General features: G+C 35.5%; 1 protein-coding gene across 9 annotated transcripts in view; it reads right to left on the reverse strand.

Moving 5' to 3' along the window:
- Positions 1–1,347: 1,347 nt before the first annotated feature.
- SAXO2 (stabilizer of axonemal microtubules 2) overlaps positions 1,348–18,616 on the reverse strand; it is a 123,958-nt gene continuing 106,689 nt past the window's right edge. For all 9 annotated transcript variants that reach the window (XM_056805910.1, XM_056805911.1, XM_007479260.2 and 6 more), the window contains 3 exons: positions 11,658–11,819; positions 7,968–8,170; positions 1,348–5,179 (listed from right to left, as the gene is read on the reverse strand). In XM_056805910.1, coding sequence (XP_056661888.1) covers positions 4,308–5,179; positions 7,968–8,170; positions 11,658–11,659 — 1,077 coding nt within the window. In that variant the 5' untranslated portion in view covers positions 11,660–11,819 and the 3' untranslated portion in view covers positions 1,348–4,307. The remainder of the gene's footprint in view (positions 5,180–7,967; positions 8,171–11,657; positions 11,820–18,616) is intronic.

The following is an 18,616-nucleotide window of genomic DNA, read 5'->3' on the forward strand; positions in this document are numbered from 1 at the left end:
GTTACTTATATATTTCTGTAGGAAATTATGGAAATATTTTCTCACCTACTACCAGCTTCTTGCTATTCTACTAGCAGAATCCCTTTCCTTTTTCCTTTTTAAGCACATATTTTATTGCAAAACTGGAGGAAGAGGCAGAGAGAGGGAGATGATGTTTAGGCATAACCCCAGATTTTATGACTCTCTGAGTCTGTCATTAAGGCTATATATTATACCTGGCTATTGTTGCCTCCTATGGGTGAACCTAGAAACTCTCATTAGTCCAACCAGAACATAATATAACACCACCTTTCCAGATGCTCTGAAGGCTTTAAGCAATTAGTCTTTGTTGACATGTCTTTTATTTAATAATTCTTCACCATAATCATAGCTATAACAGTTGACATTTATATACCAGTCTTTAAGATTTACAGTGAAATCTCACAGCATTTTTAAAATCTGAGCTTCATAAAAAGTCTTGTGTGTTAAATGTGACATATTATCCCCATTTTTATAGCTCTGTGAGGTTCAGAGAGGCTTACACATTGTCACATGGCTAGTAGGAGTCACAGGCAGGATACAACCCCAGGTCTCCCCTTGATTCCAAGTCCCACACACTCAATGCCTCAATTCACATACTTTGCTTTGTCTTCAGCAAACAATATCATGCAGATTTCTTTCACTGAGCAGACTCCTACACTCCCTGTGAAATAATTTTCTTACGCAAATTTTGAAATTCTGGAAGACAGAAGAAGTATTTTCTTCACACAAGAGCATCCTGTTTGGGAAATCAAAGAAACCCTGGACTGCTGCTGTATGATCTTTGTGATGTGCTTAGAAAAGTAGATAGAAATAGCTAGGTGACTCAGTGGATAGACAAGAGTGCCTGAAGCCAAGAAGTCCTGGTTCAAATAGGACCTCAGACATGTCCTCTCTGTGTGGCTCTGGGCAAGTCACTTAAACCCTATTGTCTAACCCTTACTGCTCTTCTGCCTTGAAGCTGATACTTAGCATCAGTCCTAAGGGCAAAAGGTAAGAATTTTTCTAAAAAGAAAAGAAATTGTATATTAGGAAAACAGAGAGAATTGTTAATTCCCATCTTAAAGAGAAGAAAACAGGAAAGGACACCTCCATCACCCCAAGTCCAAATCATCTCTTCCTTCAGCAGATTCCTCAGTCCATAGCCTGGATTTAACCCTTGCATAATAATTTATAGAATCCTACATTTAGACTGAGATCTTGGAGTTCTACTATCAGCCCCAATCTTTATTTCATAGTAAATATACTATAAATATAAAGTATACTATATATATATGTATATATATATATACATATATATATAAAGTATACTATTTTATAGTAACAGAGAGCCTTTGTAGAAAAAGTGAGGGACGGTGAAAAGAACTCTGGTTTGGAGAACAAATTCCACCAGTGACACTACCTGTGTGACTTTGGGCAAAATGAGTAACTTCCTTTGACCTCAGTTTCATCATCTATAAAATGAAGATGTTGGGCTACCTAGAGAGTATCTGAGGTCCCTTCTATCTCTAGACCTATGATCTATCATCCTGTGCCCAAGGAGATTAAATATCTTGTCCAACATCTTATGGGTAGTTGTGGCTCTCCCCTAATAAGATTGGAAAACTGAAAGCAGGGTCCTGTATCCCTTTCACCTAATACAAAGTACATTAACCTATCTTTTTAAAGGTTGGGAGCACTTAAATTAGCAATTGTTCCATTCAATTGAATTTCTGTGAAATAGGGGTAGTGCTACCTAATGCCTCACACTTTCATACTCCACAGAGGTACTTCAACGTTTCATCATGGACCAAATGAGACCCCATTAGATTATAAGCTCCTTGAAGACGGGGATTGTCTTTTTGTGTCCCCTGACATTTAGCACAGTGTCCAATGTATAGTAGGCACTTAATAAATACTGAGTTCAATTTCTGAATTCTCAGAGGCTGTAAAGCAAAAAACAAACTTTGATAGGTCTTACCAAAATATACGAGCCTCTCAGTGGACTGTGTTTCTGTCATCGAAAAGTCAGGTTAAGTAACCTAGGAAAGGCTGACCACCAGTTAAGGCATTTGTTTGTCCATTGCTTCTCATGAAGAATGCCTCCTCTAGCATAGAGGGATTGCTATCTGCTGTGGTGGAGAGATCCTTGAAATACAATCGTACGATTTCCCAACCATTTTCTCATTTGATCCTTAGAACAACCTAGTGAGGTATTTGGGGTTGATAATGTTTCCATTTTATAAATAAGGAAACTAAGACTCCAATATGTTCAATGACTTGCCCAACATCAAGTCATAGGGCTCCTAGGCAGTAGAGGTAGGACTAGAACTCAATGCTTGCCCATTAGGCCCTATTTCATCTTACCCTACTGAAGAGAGAGAGTGGTTCATTGGACACTTCACCAGTGGCCTCTGCATTCTCATGTCAGAATTCTATGCATTATGTTATGTTACCTTTCATTAATTATAATAGTAAAAATGAAGATTATAGTATTTCAAAACCTGTATTGAAGATTCTCAGGTATTCAGGTTTACTATAATGTCTTGATTCACTCCTCTTCCTTAAGATAACAAAAACAAAAGCTGGGAGCAGTTCTATAGAAAGAGTACTAGGCAGAGTCTAAATTGCTCAAGTCAAGTGGGCTGAGGCTCCTTGGTAAGGAAGAGGGAATTGAAGCTATCCAAGGTAAAAGCTAAAGTGGGTTGAAGTTGGCACAGACCAGATATTTGGGGTTTAAAGGGGGGATGTGGTTATACTGTCAATGTGAGAGTTAAGAGTAGTAGTTTTGGAATGAGTAGACTTGGGTTTAGTCCTCTGGCTTCAACATTCAATATCATGGAACATTCATTTAGCATCTACTGGGTACAGGGTATTGTGTTCAGATGCCAAGAGAGATAAAATGTGTTGGTAAAATATAATACTTAACCTCAAGGAAACTAACATCTAGGAGGAGAAAAAGAATATCAGCTCATGTGGCCTACATTGCATGAAAGTTATAAAACAATATTATGGGAATGTTGAGGGATGGAAGCTATTGCCAAATTTATTCAATCAGTGTAAACTTCTGGGAAGTTGTGGCATTTTGGGAGGTTTGGAGGGGTTGTTAGTTCAAAAGAAAAAATGGGAAGGAGGGCATTCCATGCCCCAGAAAGAGCCTCAGCAAAGATGTGAAGACCAAGTGCAGGAATTGTGACCACAGATAAGTGGTTAACATCTTTACACCCTGGTTTCATCTGTAAAATTGGAAGAAGAACAGTCATACTACCTAAATAATAGTTTTTATAAATGAATCATTTTGTAAATTATAAAACCTGTATTCAATCATTTAACAAGTGTTTATTGAGCATTTGCTATATATAAAATGTAAGTTATTATTGCAAGATGACAGTTGGGACAACATTGTGTGGAATATGCCCATTTTGGAAAAAATCTGGAAGTAATAAATTAGCACAAACATATGAATGACCATGAACTGTTTGAGTCTCCAAAAGCAAAATCTATATTAAAAATCATACTTTATACCAAATTTTACCTGTTTTGTTTTCTATGGGCTCAATTACTATATTTCAGGAGCAGATTGTCATTAATGATGGAATGGTTGGACACCTCTGACTACATCATTTACACATAAAAATGTCATCAATTGTATATGATCACAGAATGGAAACTAGTTAAGAAATCGTATGGCAGGAATAATTAAATTACATTGGGAATGTCCAGAATAAAATTGGTATAAGTGCATTGTAAAGAAAAATGAACTAAAAATATCAGTGCTAATTGTATTAGGCTTTTTTAGTACCTTACTCTTAATGCTTCTTGATGTTAAGAAGATGATCCTGGGTTCTTGGAGGCTATGCCAGCAGAAGGCAAGCTTTGGCAATATCCCCAAACTGGAAAGTCTTTGAATGCAAGCTTATCAATGACATTCCTGTCTTCAAAGGACCAGTCTGGGTAAGTTCAGAAATGCTCATTAACAGAGAAATGGTTACTTATTGATATTTTTGGCCAAAGAAACTTATGAAGAACTGTCTACTGAGGCATGGAAGGATTATAATTAGCTTTGGTGAAAGGAGTATCCATTCTAATTTCAATTATAAACCTTTTGAAGTAATTTTTTCAGCAGTAATATTAAACTCCCTGGATAGATTTAAATCTCCTTAAGTTAAAAAAAATCTAGATGGAACATTTTACTACTAATCTTCATAAAAACAATCTTCCATAATGATTTTTCTCTTTATCGCCTAATTAAAATATCTTGAATCTCATAGGTCCATCAGCCTAGGAAATCCAGCATGTCATAAAGCCATTTAGTTGGAAACCTTATTAGTTGATGGAGTAAAGTCCTCCACTGGTGGACTATTCTTGCGAAATAATTTGTGACCATGGAAATTGGTATTTTCAAATCTATATCCTGGAGGGGGAGAATATCTAGCTGGGCATGTCTCCTGTTTCTTTGCTGTATAATGTAGAGAATATAATGTTGTATCATCAAATGGTTCGGAGCTGTTAACAATAAGTGGGACAGGTTTGAAACTCTTTGTTGGAATTAATTCATGCTCTCTATAATGAGTTCTGAAAGTGGTCAAGTCTTCAAACTTCCCAGATGGACTGGAAAAATCATAGCTGGGTTTAATTATTAATGACCGTCTGCAATAGTTGTCCCATGGTTTGAAATCATCTTTCATGGTGCTTTTTCCTTGAAAGGGAAATTTAGTAATATGTGAATAACCTTGCTTTTTAGGAGCCCCTGTGGTCATTTGAGTTGGTATAGAATCTTGATGAGTTTTGCCACTTTGCTTCATGTGATCTGATGGGGGAACATTCTGTGTTAACTTTCGAATCTTGGGCAATGGAATTTGCCATGAATGAAAATTATCCTGGAATTCTGTGTTTCCCCCGAATTGAGCATTTTTTGCCACCCTTGTGATTGCAGGTAGACAAATCTTTGCAGGTTCCCCAGGGAGGCCTTGGTAAGCCTGGCGGTTGGTTGTTAAATCATCAAAGGGTTCATTGTTTGGCTTATAAACTTCTTTTGGTTTTATAAATTTGGGTCCTAGCCCATGAGGTCTATATGAAAAGAGATAGCTTGTAAGGGTTTCTAAGGGCTGAAATGTAGATTTCACAGTAGGCAGTTGCTTTTCAGGGTCCCTTTTCTCAATCCTCCAAAGTCTGAAATGATCTTAAAGATAAGAAAGCCTTTCAGCATAAAATAAAAATCCAGAAACACTGATTCTTAAATAATTGTTCTATTAATATCATCCCCTTCTGTCCCTGCCAATATATCCTCCTATCTTTAGCAATCTAATCAACTTGGCTTGTATTCCATGTAGCATATATTCATTTGGCAACAAATTGTCTTATAGCATCACTTATTCTATTAAAATATTTTTCTCTTAAAGTATTTAACATTAAATATACATGCATTCATGTTGTCTTCCCAATATAAGTTTGTTGAGGGTGACGGTAGTGTTATTGTGCTTATTTGCATACTCCATAATGCCTACCTTTAAATATAGTAGGCACTCATTAAATATTTACTAGGTGATCAATTACTATCCAATGTGTCTAGCAATTCGTAGTTTCTTCAAACTAAAAAATCTTCAAACTATAGTACCAGAACTTGGGACTCACATTAAGAACAAGTCTTTTCTCTTAGCTGAATTTTTTTCCTTCCCCTAGTTCCTCTCCCCCAAACTCCCACACTGATGTCTATATTCAGTCAATTCTCATTGTTCCTTCCTTCCTATTCTGTGCTATCAGATTTGGATACATGTGACTCTATTTGTCTCACACTATTCAGTATTCAGAATATTAAGGACTGGCGCTTCCTCTGTCTGGCTACTTATGGGGAGGAGGTGTTGTCCAAGAGCTCCACCTAAGAAAGAAGTTTTAGAGAAGGATGGGCTAGGAGGTGGTGTGAAACAGGAAGGCATGGAGCTCAACAGAGCCAGCTTTTAAGAACTGTTCCTTGTACATCCCTTTCACTAATTCCTCCCAAACCCTCATGACCACTTTTCTCCTAACAGATCTTTCCATCTCCACTCCAACCCCCCCCCCCATGACATTCTTCACATGGCTTATTTTCTTCATGAACAGATGAATTTGAGTTACTTCTTTGCTCAAAGCCTTTTCCAATGGCTCTCTTGTCACACAAATAAAATCCAAGAATGTTTGGCTGGTATTAGAGGCCTTCTACAACTTCTAAGATCTCTCTCTCTTCACTTTACCCTCAGTCACTGTCTTCCACGTTCTCATACCCTCTCTCACCTTGTTTATTGTAAAAGTCTTCTAAATGAATGTCCTACTTGCATTCTCCTTTTTCTTAAATCCATCCACCATGCAGGTGTTCAAGCAATTTTCTTTATAAAGTGAAGATATGATTAGGTCACTCCCCTCCTTAAAAAAAATCTTTCAAAGCTCCCTATCACTTCAAGGATCAAATCAGCTCCCAACTTAGCACCCAAAACTTTCCATGATATTGAGCAACCTTCCCTTTCTAGACATTTCATCCTACTACCTTCCCCACTACCACCTGTCATTCCCATCCAGAAACTAAAAAGCTTGATAAACCTAATTTACACAGCAAGATGCCCAGGCCTATCATATCATTGTTGTTGTTCAGTTATATTTTCAGTTGTATTAGAATCTTCATGAATCTATTTGGGATTTTCATGGCAAAGATACTGGAGTAATTTGCCATTTCCTTTTCCAGCTCATTTTACAGATAAGGAAACTGTGGCAAAGAGAATTTAGTGACTTGCTTGTGATTACACAGTCAGTAAGTGTCTGAGGCCAGATTTGAACTGAGGAAAATGAATCTTCCTGACTCTAGGCCTGGTACTCTATCCATTACATCACCTAGCTGCCCTATTATGTTATACCAATATGATAATTATAAACTTCTTGAGGGCCAGATTTGTTTTATTTATCTCTATACCTTTCCCCCGCTACTTAAAGCAGTCCCCTGTAGTTATGAGATAATATGTGCAAAGTGCTTTGTATACCTTAAAATGCCCTATAGATGTAAATTGTTATTTTTGTTATAGTAAGAGAAGTTGTATTTTTTTTTAATAAAGTGGGCCCCTGGGTTCTTTCATTCAATCCCAAATCTGATTCTCATTTTTTAAATAAAAATCCCATATCTAATTTCCTTTTTCTCAATAATATTCTCATGAATTTTCCCAATTTTATTATGCCTTCCCCTCTAACTTTATCCCTGTCTTCCCTATCCAGCTAGTGTTTCCTTATATCATTAACTTCTTGTTTGGACTTCTTTCAGCATCTAAGCATTCCTTTGTTACCTTTATTCTTAAAATAATTTATTTGGCCCTCATCTTTTCAGCATCTTCTTGCCTTTAGAAGATGGCTATTTGAAGGCCTTTGCCTTCAATAAAATAGTCAGATATAAATACTAGCCCCCTGAGAACTGAGACTGAGTATTACCTAGATCAGGACTTCTATAATGCAGTCCTATCACTTGTGATCAAAGGAAGAGAATACATCTTCCAAGAATATTTTAAACTAAATTTAATGAGATACCATAACCATTATTTTACTACTAAGGTACCATATTGGTCCAAATATAGACAACTTTATTTAAGCAAATCTTATTTGTATAAAACCTGATTTAGGCCTAAATGATTTTATTTTCATTGTATATATTTATAAATATTCATGTATACCCATATGTATACATACATATATATGCATCTCTATAAATATGATCTGCCCAAATGCCTTTGAAAAGACGCATGTACACATCTATTTATATGTATAATCATAATCCCTCTTACAATGTGTGTATTATTATACATACATGTATATATACATATATGTGCCCATATTTCTTTTCAAAGACATTTAGGAAGTTCATATTTGGCCAAATAAAATTTACAAAAAGTATCTAAAAATCACTACATTAAAAATACTGACTACGTTTTACTCCTTTGGAAAATATAGGATGTTACCTTTATAGGTAGGAAGAGTATCCATCTTTCCTTCTTTACGAAGACTTCTCTCCAGAGGCTTCATTGTTTTAGCAGGTTGTAATGGATAAAATTTAAAATCCTGCTTATAGATGCTTGCAAAATCAATTTCCTTCTTTTTTGGCTTGTATTCTTCTTTTACAGAAGCCATTTTTTTAATTATGTCATAGGAAAGGCATTCAGACCTGAAATATCATAACATGAGTCACTCCATAAAGGATATTTATTTTTGACTTCACATAATGTGGGGATTGCTGGTGTCTGGGATTTGAAACATGAAACAAGGCACAATTCTAAGAAGTTCAGAATTAAAAGGTAACATTTTTATCAGGAGTAGCACTTTTTCCTGGTCTCCACAATCTTTCAAAGATCATGAGCAGGGGCTTCAGTCATCTCCACTGGGTCTCTTGCTACTTGATATATTTCTCAGAGTTGAAAATGAACAACTAAATCCTAAATATTTGGTGTAGACTTCCTCTGAACTTTAGCAATATGTTAAGTCCTGGAGGGGAGAAAGAAAATACAACAGCTACCTAACTACTGGTATTTTTGAAAGGCTAACGTGTGGTAGGATGGAACTTACCTTATATTTATGTCCAATGGCTTGGACTCCTGTCTTGCTTCTGTCCTTTAGTACCTGTGTGCCCTAAGGCATGTTAGCTTATCACTCTGGGCCTTAGGGACCTTATGTGTAAAATGAGGGAATCAGGCTAGGTTGATTCTAAGTTCCCTTTCATTTCCAAATCTGTCATTTGGTATCTTCCTGTCATGAAGGGAAGGCCATAAGGGGAGAGACAATATTCTTGGGAACCATGAGAATTAGGTTCTAGTCCAGGTTCTTCTACTAAGTAGCTGGTTAAGTTGCTTAAACTTTCTAGATCTCAATTTCCTCATTTGAAAAATAAGGTTAGACTAGATGACTTCTAATGCCCTTTCAGTTCTACCAATCCATGTCCCATTTCACTGATAAAAATGATGGACTTTCTCTGTTGTTCATTTCAATTGTATCCAACTCTTTGTGACCCCATTTGGGGTTGTTGTTTTGGGTTTGTTTGGTTTTTTTTTTTTTTTAGCAAAGATTCTGGAGTGGTTTGCTATTTCCTTCTCTAGCTCATTTTATAGATGAGGAAATTGAGGCAAACAGGGTTAAGTGTCTGAACTCAGATATGAACTCAGGTCCTCCTGAATCTGGCATTCAATCCACTGTACCACTGAGTCTAGACATATCTATCTTTATATAGATTATATAGATAGCCTATCCCTACTAAGGCTATTCCTTTTCTATGGAAAGAAATTAAATTAGTTTGCATGCTAGATTAGACAATTGTTCTTTTTATCTTCTATTTTGCTGGGTATTTATCATAGGAATATAAATTGAGCACTGGAGGGGACATCAGGGTTCAACTTTTATAACGCTTATATTTTTTTATGGACTAAGAAACAGAAACCCAGAAAAGTTAAATTGTTAGCAAGTATTTATTTAGTACCAATTGCATGCAGAGCATTATGCTAGGCAATAGTAGATTCAAAGAAAGGCACAAAAACAGCCCCTGATTTCAAGGAAGTGATAGTCCTAATTGATTTGTGATTTGGCCAAGATCACATAGATAATAAATTACAAAACAAAGTTCTCAAACCCAGAGCCTTTGACAACAAATCCACTACACTTTCTACTAAATCATGATGGTGCCACACCATAGCTATCAGAAGGTCAAGCTGATTACCTTTTTCTTTTTCACTTCCTACTAGGATTAGCCAGATAAGAGGTCTACAAATAATGGAATAAAATCCCTTTCCTTACCCAGCTATGTGGTTCACTAACCTTTGTGTGCAGTCATCAGCTTCCTGGGATTCAGTAGTCAAAGTTAGGTTGCCTGGGAGGGACCCAAGATTGTAGGGGCATAGTCTCTGAAATATTGTGCTTTTATAACTAAAAACAAACCTTTGGGATAGGTTGATGCTTTCAGATTGCTAACAACTGTTTGCATATTTTCTGTCTTTATTCTTAAACCTTCAGAAATGTTACCCTGAATTGGAAATATGTAGATATTCACTTGAAGTTAATTTTTCTCTGAACTGCAGTGACTATCCCTAAAAGAGCTAGATAAAATGAAGGCAACAGCAGATTCTCCATCACTGGTGTACACAAGTGGCTTTGACTCTACCTGAATCAAAAACAGAGCCAAGATGCTAGCAAAACCAATAAAAATGTAGTGGAACAATGTAAAAAATTAAAAAAAAAATTGAAGAAAACTGATATGTGGAAAAGTAGGAAAATAATCAGAGAAGATAAACCAGTTGATATGCCAAATAAGTAGAGAGTAACAGAAAAGTCTGCACCAAAATAGGAGCCTTGGGATAACTACCTTTTCCTATCTACTTCTTTTTGCTCTCTTCTTCTCACTATTCCTCATCTTCACTCTTTTTTTAATAACATTTTTCTGAATATCAAAATTTAATGGTTTGGTTTCACCTTACGTAGTTCCTACTTCAGCACAAGTTACTAGTGTAACTTGTAATGTAAAGGTGAATATGTCACTACCCATAAAGATGCTGATAGAAAAGATGAAAGTTTGGTCTGGCTTTCTCAAAAAGAAATTGATGTAGAATGAGGAAAACTGGCAGAGTAGAGGAGAAACCAATAGAAAAAAAAAGCTAAAAGGGACTTCAGTTATCTCACTCTCAAAAAGACAAGAGAGGGAAATAACAAAGGACCAAGGGTGACCCAAAACCAATTCCAGGAGTAACAAAGAACTCCAGTCCTCTCCAACTGTGAGAGGAGATGGGGCACAGATACATGGTTCCTTGTATTTGTTTATCAAACCACAACTCACTCAAACCAATCTTAATTCCAGCAGAGAAATTCTGACCTGGTGTAACATCATGATGGTGAGAAGGCACTGTAGGTGGAACTGTCATTTAATCCAAATGTTATGGAAAAGTTTGGAATAGTATTTAATAAAGTCACTAGACTGATTATAGCCTTATACTCAAGTGATACCACCACTAGGTATACACCCTGGGAATGTCAATAACTGAAGGAAAATTCCCATATATGGAAAGAATATTGCAATAGCAAAAAAAAAGTGGAAGGAAAATGGGTGCCCATTGATTGGGGGAGAAATATAAATTTAGATAAAATATAAATTTAGAGTATAATGCAAAATGAAGAGATGAACATAAAGAATTCAAAAGAATATGGGGAGACTAATATGATCTGATGTATAGCAAATCATGCAAAATCAGAATAATTGACATATAACCACAAGTCTGTAAAAAATAACAGGAGTGAAAGACTTCAAAATGCTTATCAATGTAGCATCCAGTTGTGACCAGTGTGTGACCACCTACAACCAAGATAAAAAGAAAATTGAAGTATTTCTTATGCCACTTAGCAAAAGGATGGTGGATTATAATAATATTTAATAATAAATTATTATTGTGCAGAACAAACTATTCATTTTCAAACAAAGTCAATGTTGATTTGCTTTGCTCAGTGGGACTTATTTGTTGCAAGAGACATATCCATTGGGTGGGAGTAGTCATAAGGAAGAGACAATAGTGTCATAGAAAGTAAAACACATCGATAAAAGACTTTTAAAGGACAGAAATACCTTTACCTCATTGCACAGTGCAATGTAAACTATTTGCTTAAATGCTATTATTCCTTACATTTTACTACCATCTGCTTGATGTTCATGTTGCAGAGATTTAATATTTTGTGAAGGAATAACATTTTCAAAGTTGGTATATTTTTCCAAATATTCAGTTGTGGGGTAACTCAAGTCTCCATCTTCATAAATCTTTGTAGGCTTCTGAGGACAGCGATGGAGCCTGTGTAAACACAAATAAATGAACTGAAATGTGGTTTCGACTTTTAAAAATATTTTGCATATCAAATTATTGTACTATATTTCATGATGCTTTTTACTCCTAAGTCTCATATGAATTTAGGGATCTTTACTTAGGAGCAGTTTCACTTCCTTCTCTGTTTACATTATGGTATATTGAGAGATGTTTATAAAGATCCAATTGACCAATTTAGTCTATGAAGCCTAATATTTTCCTCTTTTCAGTTTTTTTCCACCCTTTATTCCTAGTTTTTTTCCATTGAGATCAAGTAGAATTCCATCTTCCTATGACAACCCTTCAAAATGCTTGAAAACAGTTATTATATTCCCATTCCCATATATTATCTTCTTCAGGTTAAATAGTACTAATCCCTTCAAACAATTTTAATTTGTCAATATGAATACATAAATCAATGAATTAAAATTTGTCACTATGAATAATGAATTTTGAGATTCTTTGTCATCTTACTTATTCTAGGCATTCTCCAGATTATCATTGTTTTTCCTAAAAAGTGGTACCCAGGACTGAACAAAATAGATATGGTCCTGGCAAGGACAGACTAATGCAGGATGACCTCCTAGTCCTAGACACATTCCTTTTTCAATGAAGCATAAGGTTACATTAGCTTTGTTGGATTTTCTTCCCCATAGTTACATTATCTTGAACTTTATTTTAGTTCACTAAAACTCCCAGTTTTTTTAAGACAAACTATCTAGCCATGCCTTCCCTAATTTATATTTGTGAAATTTATTTTTTTTTAAATCTAATTGCAAGATTTTATAATTCTCCCTATATAAAGTGTTCATGCATAGTCTTCACTTGGGCTTCCCTTAAGACTATGAAGCGGCACTGTATAAGGTATAGGTGTCTAGTGCTAGCAAACCTTTAATGTTAGCTAAGAAAAGGCTTAGCATCACTCTTTTCCTCTTATTCCCACTGCTCCACTTAGCTCATTTACTATCAACTTTTTCTCTAATTTCAAAAGACTGTCTAATTGGTTATTGCTATTGTTCTTTAGTTGTTTTTCAATTGTGTCCAACTCTTCATGACCCTTTTTGGAGTTTTCTTGGCATAAATACTGGAATAGTTTGTCATTTTCTTCTCTAGTGCTTATTATAGATGAGGAACTAAGGTAAATAGGGTTAAGTAACTTGTCCAAGGTCACAACAGTTAGTGTCTGAGGCTGGAAACAATACATAATAGTAATTCTAAAATGGAAAGTGAGGATTTTAAAAAATAGTCTGTTTTAGAATTTTGCCAGGAATCAAAGTCAACCTCACTGGCCCATAGTTTTCAGTCTCCATCCTCTGCTTTTTTGAAAGTTAGGACATTTGCCCTTTTCCAACTATGTGGTATCTTTCTCCTCCTTGATCACATCCACAACAGCTCTTTAGACAACTCCTATCCCTTTTCCTTCTTCTCAGACTTTTTTCTCTTGAATGTTTTCTTCTTATATGATATAAATAAAATATTTGCATTCTCTGAGTTCAGAGGGGAGTTTGGACCCAACAGTTCCCCAGGGGCATACCACCAGAAAGAGGTTTCATTTATGAAGGAATTTAGATAGCTGAATGAATGACAAATATGACTGTGTATGTGAGGGAAGTGATATTCCTAAAAGGATGAATCAATCAAAAAGCATTTATTCAGCCAGGCCTGCAGACAGGAATTCCTGGCACAGACACTTCTTCCCTGGGTGACCCTGTGCAAGTTACTTAACCCCAATTGCTTAGCCCTTACCATTTTTCTACCTTGGAACTAATACTTAGTGTAAATTCTAAGACAGAAGATAAGAGGTTTTTAAAAAATAAAATAAAAATAAACTTTTCTTCAGAGCCTCTTATGCACCAGGCACTTTTAGTGAATAGGGCAATAATGAGAAAAGCCCTGGGAGCTTTCTGAGTGGAGAAATAATTGGTTGTATTGGAGGAAAATCACTGACAGCTGTGTGGAGTATGGTGTGGAGAGAGGAATGACTGAAGCAAGATCAATTAAGAGGTTATTGCAATAGTTCAGGTGAATGTGAACTGGAAGGACCTCCAGGAACTGATGCAGAGTAAAAGGAACAGAATCAGGAGAACATTGTACACAGAGACTGATACACTGTGACACAATCAGATGTAATGGACTTCTCTACTAGCAGCAATGCAATGATCCAGGACAATTCTGAGGGACTTATGAGAAAGAACGCTATCAACATCCAAAGAACTGTGGGAGTAGAAACAGAGGAAAAACATTTGCTTGATCACATGGTTCAATGGGGATATGATTGAAGACACGTAGATTCTAAAGGATCACCCTACTGCAAATATTAATAATATGGAAATAGGTCTTGATCACATGTAAAACCCAGTGGAACTGCTCATTGGCTATGGAAGGGGGATGGGAGGAGGGGAGGGAAAGAATATGAATCATGTAAACATGGGAAAATATTCTAAATCAATTAATTAAATAAAAAATTTCAAATTAAAAAAATAGTCCAGGAGAGATGTGATGAGAATCTGAAACAGGGTGTTGGCCATGAGAATGGAGAGAAGGATTGTGGACCTAGAATCCAAAAGACTTGGAAACTGATTAGACATGATGTATAAGTGAAAGTGAAGAATCAAGAATGATTCAGAGGAGTGTCTGGAAAGATGGTGGTGCTTTGGCAGAAAGGTAATTAAGATGAGGGATGGGGGGTTAGGGGAAAGTTAATAAATTCAATTTTATTGAATGTCAATTTTGTGATATCTCCTAGACATCCAGTTGGAAATGTCCAAAGGATATTAGGTGATTTGGGACTAGAGTTCAGGATAGAGTAAAACTGAATATATAAATATGGGAATCATCTGCAAAGAGATGATAATGGAACCTTTGAGAATTAACAAGATCACCAAGAGAATAGTCAATACTTAGCTAAAAAAGGTATTCATCTATTATCTATATCTCAGGACTGAGATAAAAGAACTAGAGGGAATTTATCATAGATCTTTGAAATAGGACAATGATATACTCATGTTTCAACTTTTCACTATTATCATACCTAATATTTTACTTGATTTTCACAATAATATAATGAAGAAAATAGGGTAGAAATGATTGTCTCTGTTATATATAGGAAAAATTTAAGCACAGAGAGATTGATTTTCTCCATTTCATACCAAAAGTAAAAATCTGTGATTATAAATTCACATCTCTAAACTCTAAATTCAGTACACTTTCTACCACACCATGATTTCTCTAACATCATAGTGATAAACTCTTACTGACTTTGTTATTTCCAAGTGAAAATTTCTCCATTTAGCAGAAAGTGATTGAAGTGACATGTGTTTATATTGCAGTATAAACATTCTCTTGCTAGCTTTCCATTGTTCCAAGCTTTCTGTTGACGGTATGGAATAGATGCCCAAGATTATGTCATTCATCTTGCTAAAGGAACTTGACATAGACCCACTATCAATGAGGCATATTGAAATTTATAATTTTAGAAGTTTATAAGAAAAAGGAAATGATTAAAGGTAAAGGAGACTGAAGATTAATAAGAATATTTCATATTTAGATATGGAGTTGTAAGACCTGGGTTTGAATACTTGTTCTGTCACTTTGTCACTTTGTGACCCTTTAGGTAAGTCCCTTTATCTTTTTGGCTCTGATTCCTCATCTAATGAGCTAGATAATCCCTGAAGACACTTATCAGCTGTGTGACCCTGGACAAGTCAATTAACCCTATTTGCCTCAGTTTCTTCATCTGTTAAATAAGCTGGAGAAGAAAATGGCCAAGCATTCCAGTATCTTTGCCAATAAAACCCCAAAATAGGATCACAAAGGATTGAAAACAACTGAAATAATTGAATAAAAACTAAAACAAAATCCCTCCCAACTTTAAAATCTAATGGGGTTCTTTAAAGTTTAAAGTTGGAAGCAACATTAGAGATTATGTTGTCCAAGCTTCTAACTCTGTTTTCTAGAAGGGGAAAGTGAGGCTCAGAAAAGCAAAGTCAATTATCTAAGGAAGACTTCAGAAGGCCAAAAAAAGGATGAAGGACAATGTGGTTTATAAGAAAGGCTTCTTTGTCACTGACCACTACAGATTACATATTATAGCATTGTCGTTTTAGAGGTGAATATTGATTTTTAAAGTATTTTATAGGTAAAATTCAATGAACAAATATTTATTGAATACATTTACTTAGCTCTAAGTTCAGTAGACATATGGTAAATGCTTATGATATGTAAGGCTATACTAAATACTAGTGGATATATAGAGATAAATAAAAAAAGATATCTTCCTTCTTAAGAGCTTCTATACAAAGTATAAGAAGACATAGTTCCCAAAGAGTTATAACCTAATTGTTAAAAGAATGCCAGTGCAATATTGACAATGATTGTCTTTGCTCTCAAAGGAGCTCTCCAGTGCAAGACTGTTCCTGAATGCAAGGATTTTTCCACTTGTTAAAGACATAATTAGATGGGAGCTGGAATGTTTGGAGGTTAGGGACAGTTTCTCCACCCCTGTATAAGTTTTCCCTGGGAGCTTTTTTCTTTGTCTTATGAGGTATGACATTTTGCTCATTTGTGTACAAGGGACTAAGAATTTGCCCAATTTAACACTTGTTATTTACATAATTTTTCCATTTTATTAAATGTCTTTATTGAGTTTGTGACTCTTACATATTCTGTGAATAGAGATTCTTGGGGATTGGGGAATGATTTGCATAACCAATTACCCAAAAAATTCCATAGTGAACATGGCAAGTTCTCAAGTAGACTTACAGAAATTCTAGTTATACATGGAAGAAAGAATAAACCAAACCACTTATAATGAGCATCAAATAAGTAAACTATTTCCCTGTAGGCTTCAGTTTCTTTCTCTGTAAAATGTATGTGTGTGTATGGGGGGGGGGGTTACTAGAAGATCTCTGAGGTACCTTTCAGCTCTGATGTCCATGATATTATGAAATAAATGTTTTACTTGTCCCATTGCTTAGTACTGTTCCCTCTGTTCAAGAAGCCCTTAGTTAACATGTTTAGTTAAGTATTACCCTATTCTATTTTGCTCCTTGATTTCTCTTAAATTAACCAGTATTTACAGTGTGTATAGCTAAATTAGTTCATGATGTTTTGTGTTAGATCCTGGAGGATTTAGACGTGAAAGATGAGTGGAGTGAAAACAATAGGAATTATAAACTATCAATAGTTGTCTCCCTACTCTCAGACTATAAAAGAATATTCAGATGTAGAAATGCCCGTAGTTTGGGGGAATGTGTTAGAAATATGAAGAATGTGGAGATCAGTCATGCAGGTGTAAGTATATCTATGAACATTAGTGAGAGACTGTGATGAAGGAGATTAAATGGAGAGTTAAGAGACTATAAAGAAGTACTGAGCTTGTGGGTGTGTCTGGTGGTGACTCCCTGACAGACAAGGTATGAATCTAGTTGTAGATCCCTGGAAGACTGTTTGCTTCTTCCGTAAAATCTTGATTTAGTGAGTATGAGGAAACTCTTACTTTAGGGTAGCAGGCAACATTCCCTCTAGCCTGTGCTGTTAATTGGTATGATTATGTAGGCTCTAGGTTCTAATTTTAGGTTCTTAGAATAGAATAATTTCAATATTCTGGGAACAATCATGGAAGAGGCCTGTCAAATATATCATGTTTAAATGACATAATTCTGAATCCCTAAGAGTCCCTAAATGAGAAAAGAAAAAAGTCATCTGGATATAAATGGATCTAGAACTTGGAGTATAAACAAAATCATAATGTTGGGTCTACAACAGTTTGTTCTGAATAATATCTGTGCCACCTAACAGAAGCAAACTATTTTCTCTATCTGAAAGGCATTTTTTAAACATGCTTTATTCTTTAGACATTTCCCACATTTTTTTTTCTGCAAATGAAGTACAATAATAACTTCTCTCATTCTGTTTCTCTAAAAAGCCAATCACATTATGATACTGAGAATGAGTACTTCTTGTTGAACTACATAATTCTGAGATCCCTTTCAGTTTTGGAAGACTATAATTCTCAGATGACATAAAGATTGAATATATTTATATAAGCATTTGGAAGTACCTTAAATTACAGGATTTATTCCCTATAGCAGTGAAGTCTGCATGTAGACTTAGAAAACCACAAGTTAACATGATCTGTCTTGTATTATTATGTTAAACATTTCTTAATTATATTTTAATCTGCTATTCTATGTGGCTCTATATCCTTAAAACTATAGTTCTACAAGTTCCCTATTGATCTTTTTATGTTTCAGCAGTCATCTAGAAGATACAATTAGCTCAAAGTGAAGATATTTGCTGAATGGCATTGTAAGAAAAGTAACAACAAAACACTTCCCCCATAAATCTGGGGTACATTCTCCCATCAACAAACCCAGCATCAGTAGGAAGAGAAGATATGCATAGATATTATGAGCAGAGCATCAGACATATAAGAAACATGTGCTTTAGGGTTTGCAAAATGCTTTACAAATATCTTATTTTATCCTCACAACCCTGAGAGATAGTGGTTGTCATTTCCACTTTACATATGAGGAAAATGAGGCAGACAGCCATTAAATGACTTGACCAGGATTATACAGCTAAGTGTCTGAAGTGAACTCAGGTCTTCCTGACACCTTTTCTATCTCTGATGCCACTTAGCTGACCACCAAATGGTTGTTTTTGTTTAGTCATTCTCTTGTGTTTGACTCTCTGTGATCCAATGGACCATAGCACAGCAGGTCCTTCTCTCCTCCAGTCACTCTCAAAATATGTCCATGCTCATATTTGTTGTTTCCACAAAA

This window comes from Monodelphis domestica, chromosome 1, assembly GCF_027887165.1.
Source record: "Monodelphis domestica isolate mMonDom1 chromosome 1, mMonDom1.pri, whole genome shotgun sequence".
Lineage (NCBI taxonomy): Eukaryota > Metazoa > Chordata > Mammalia > Didelphimorphia > Didelphidae > Monodelphis > Monodelphis domestica.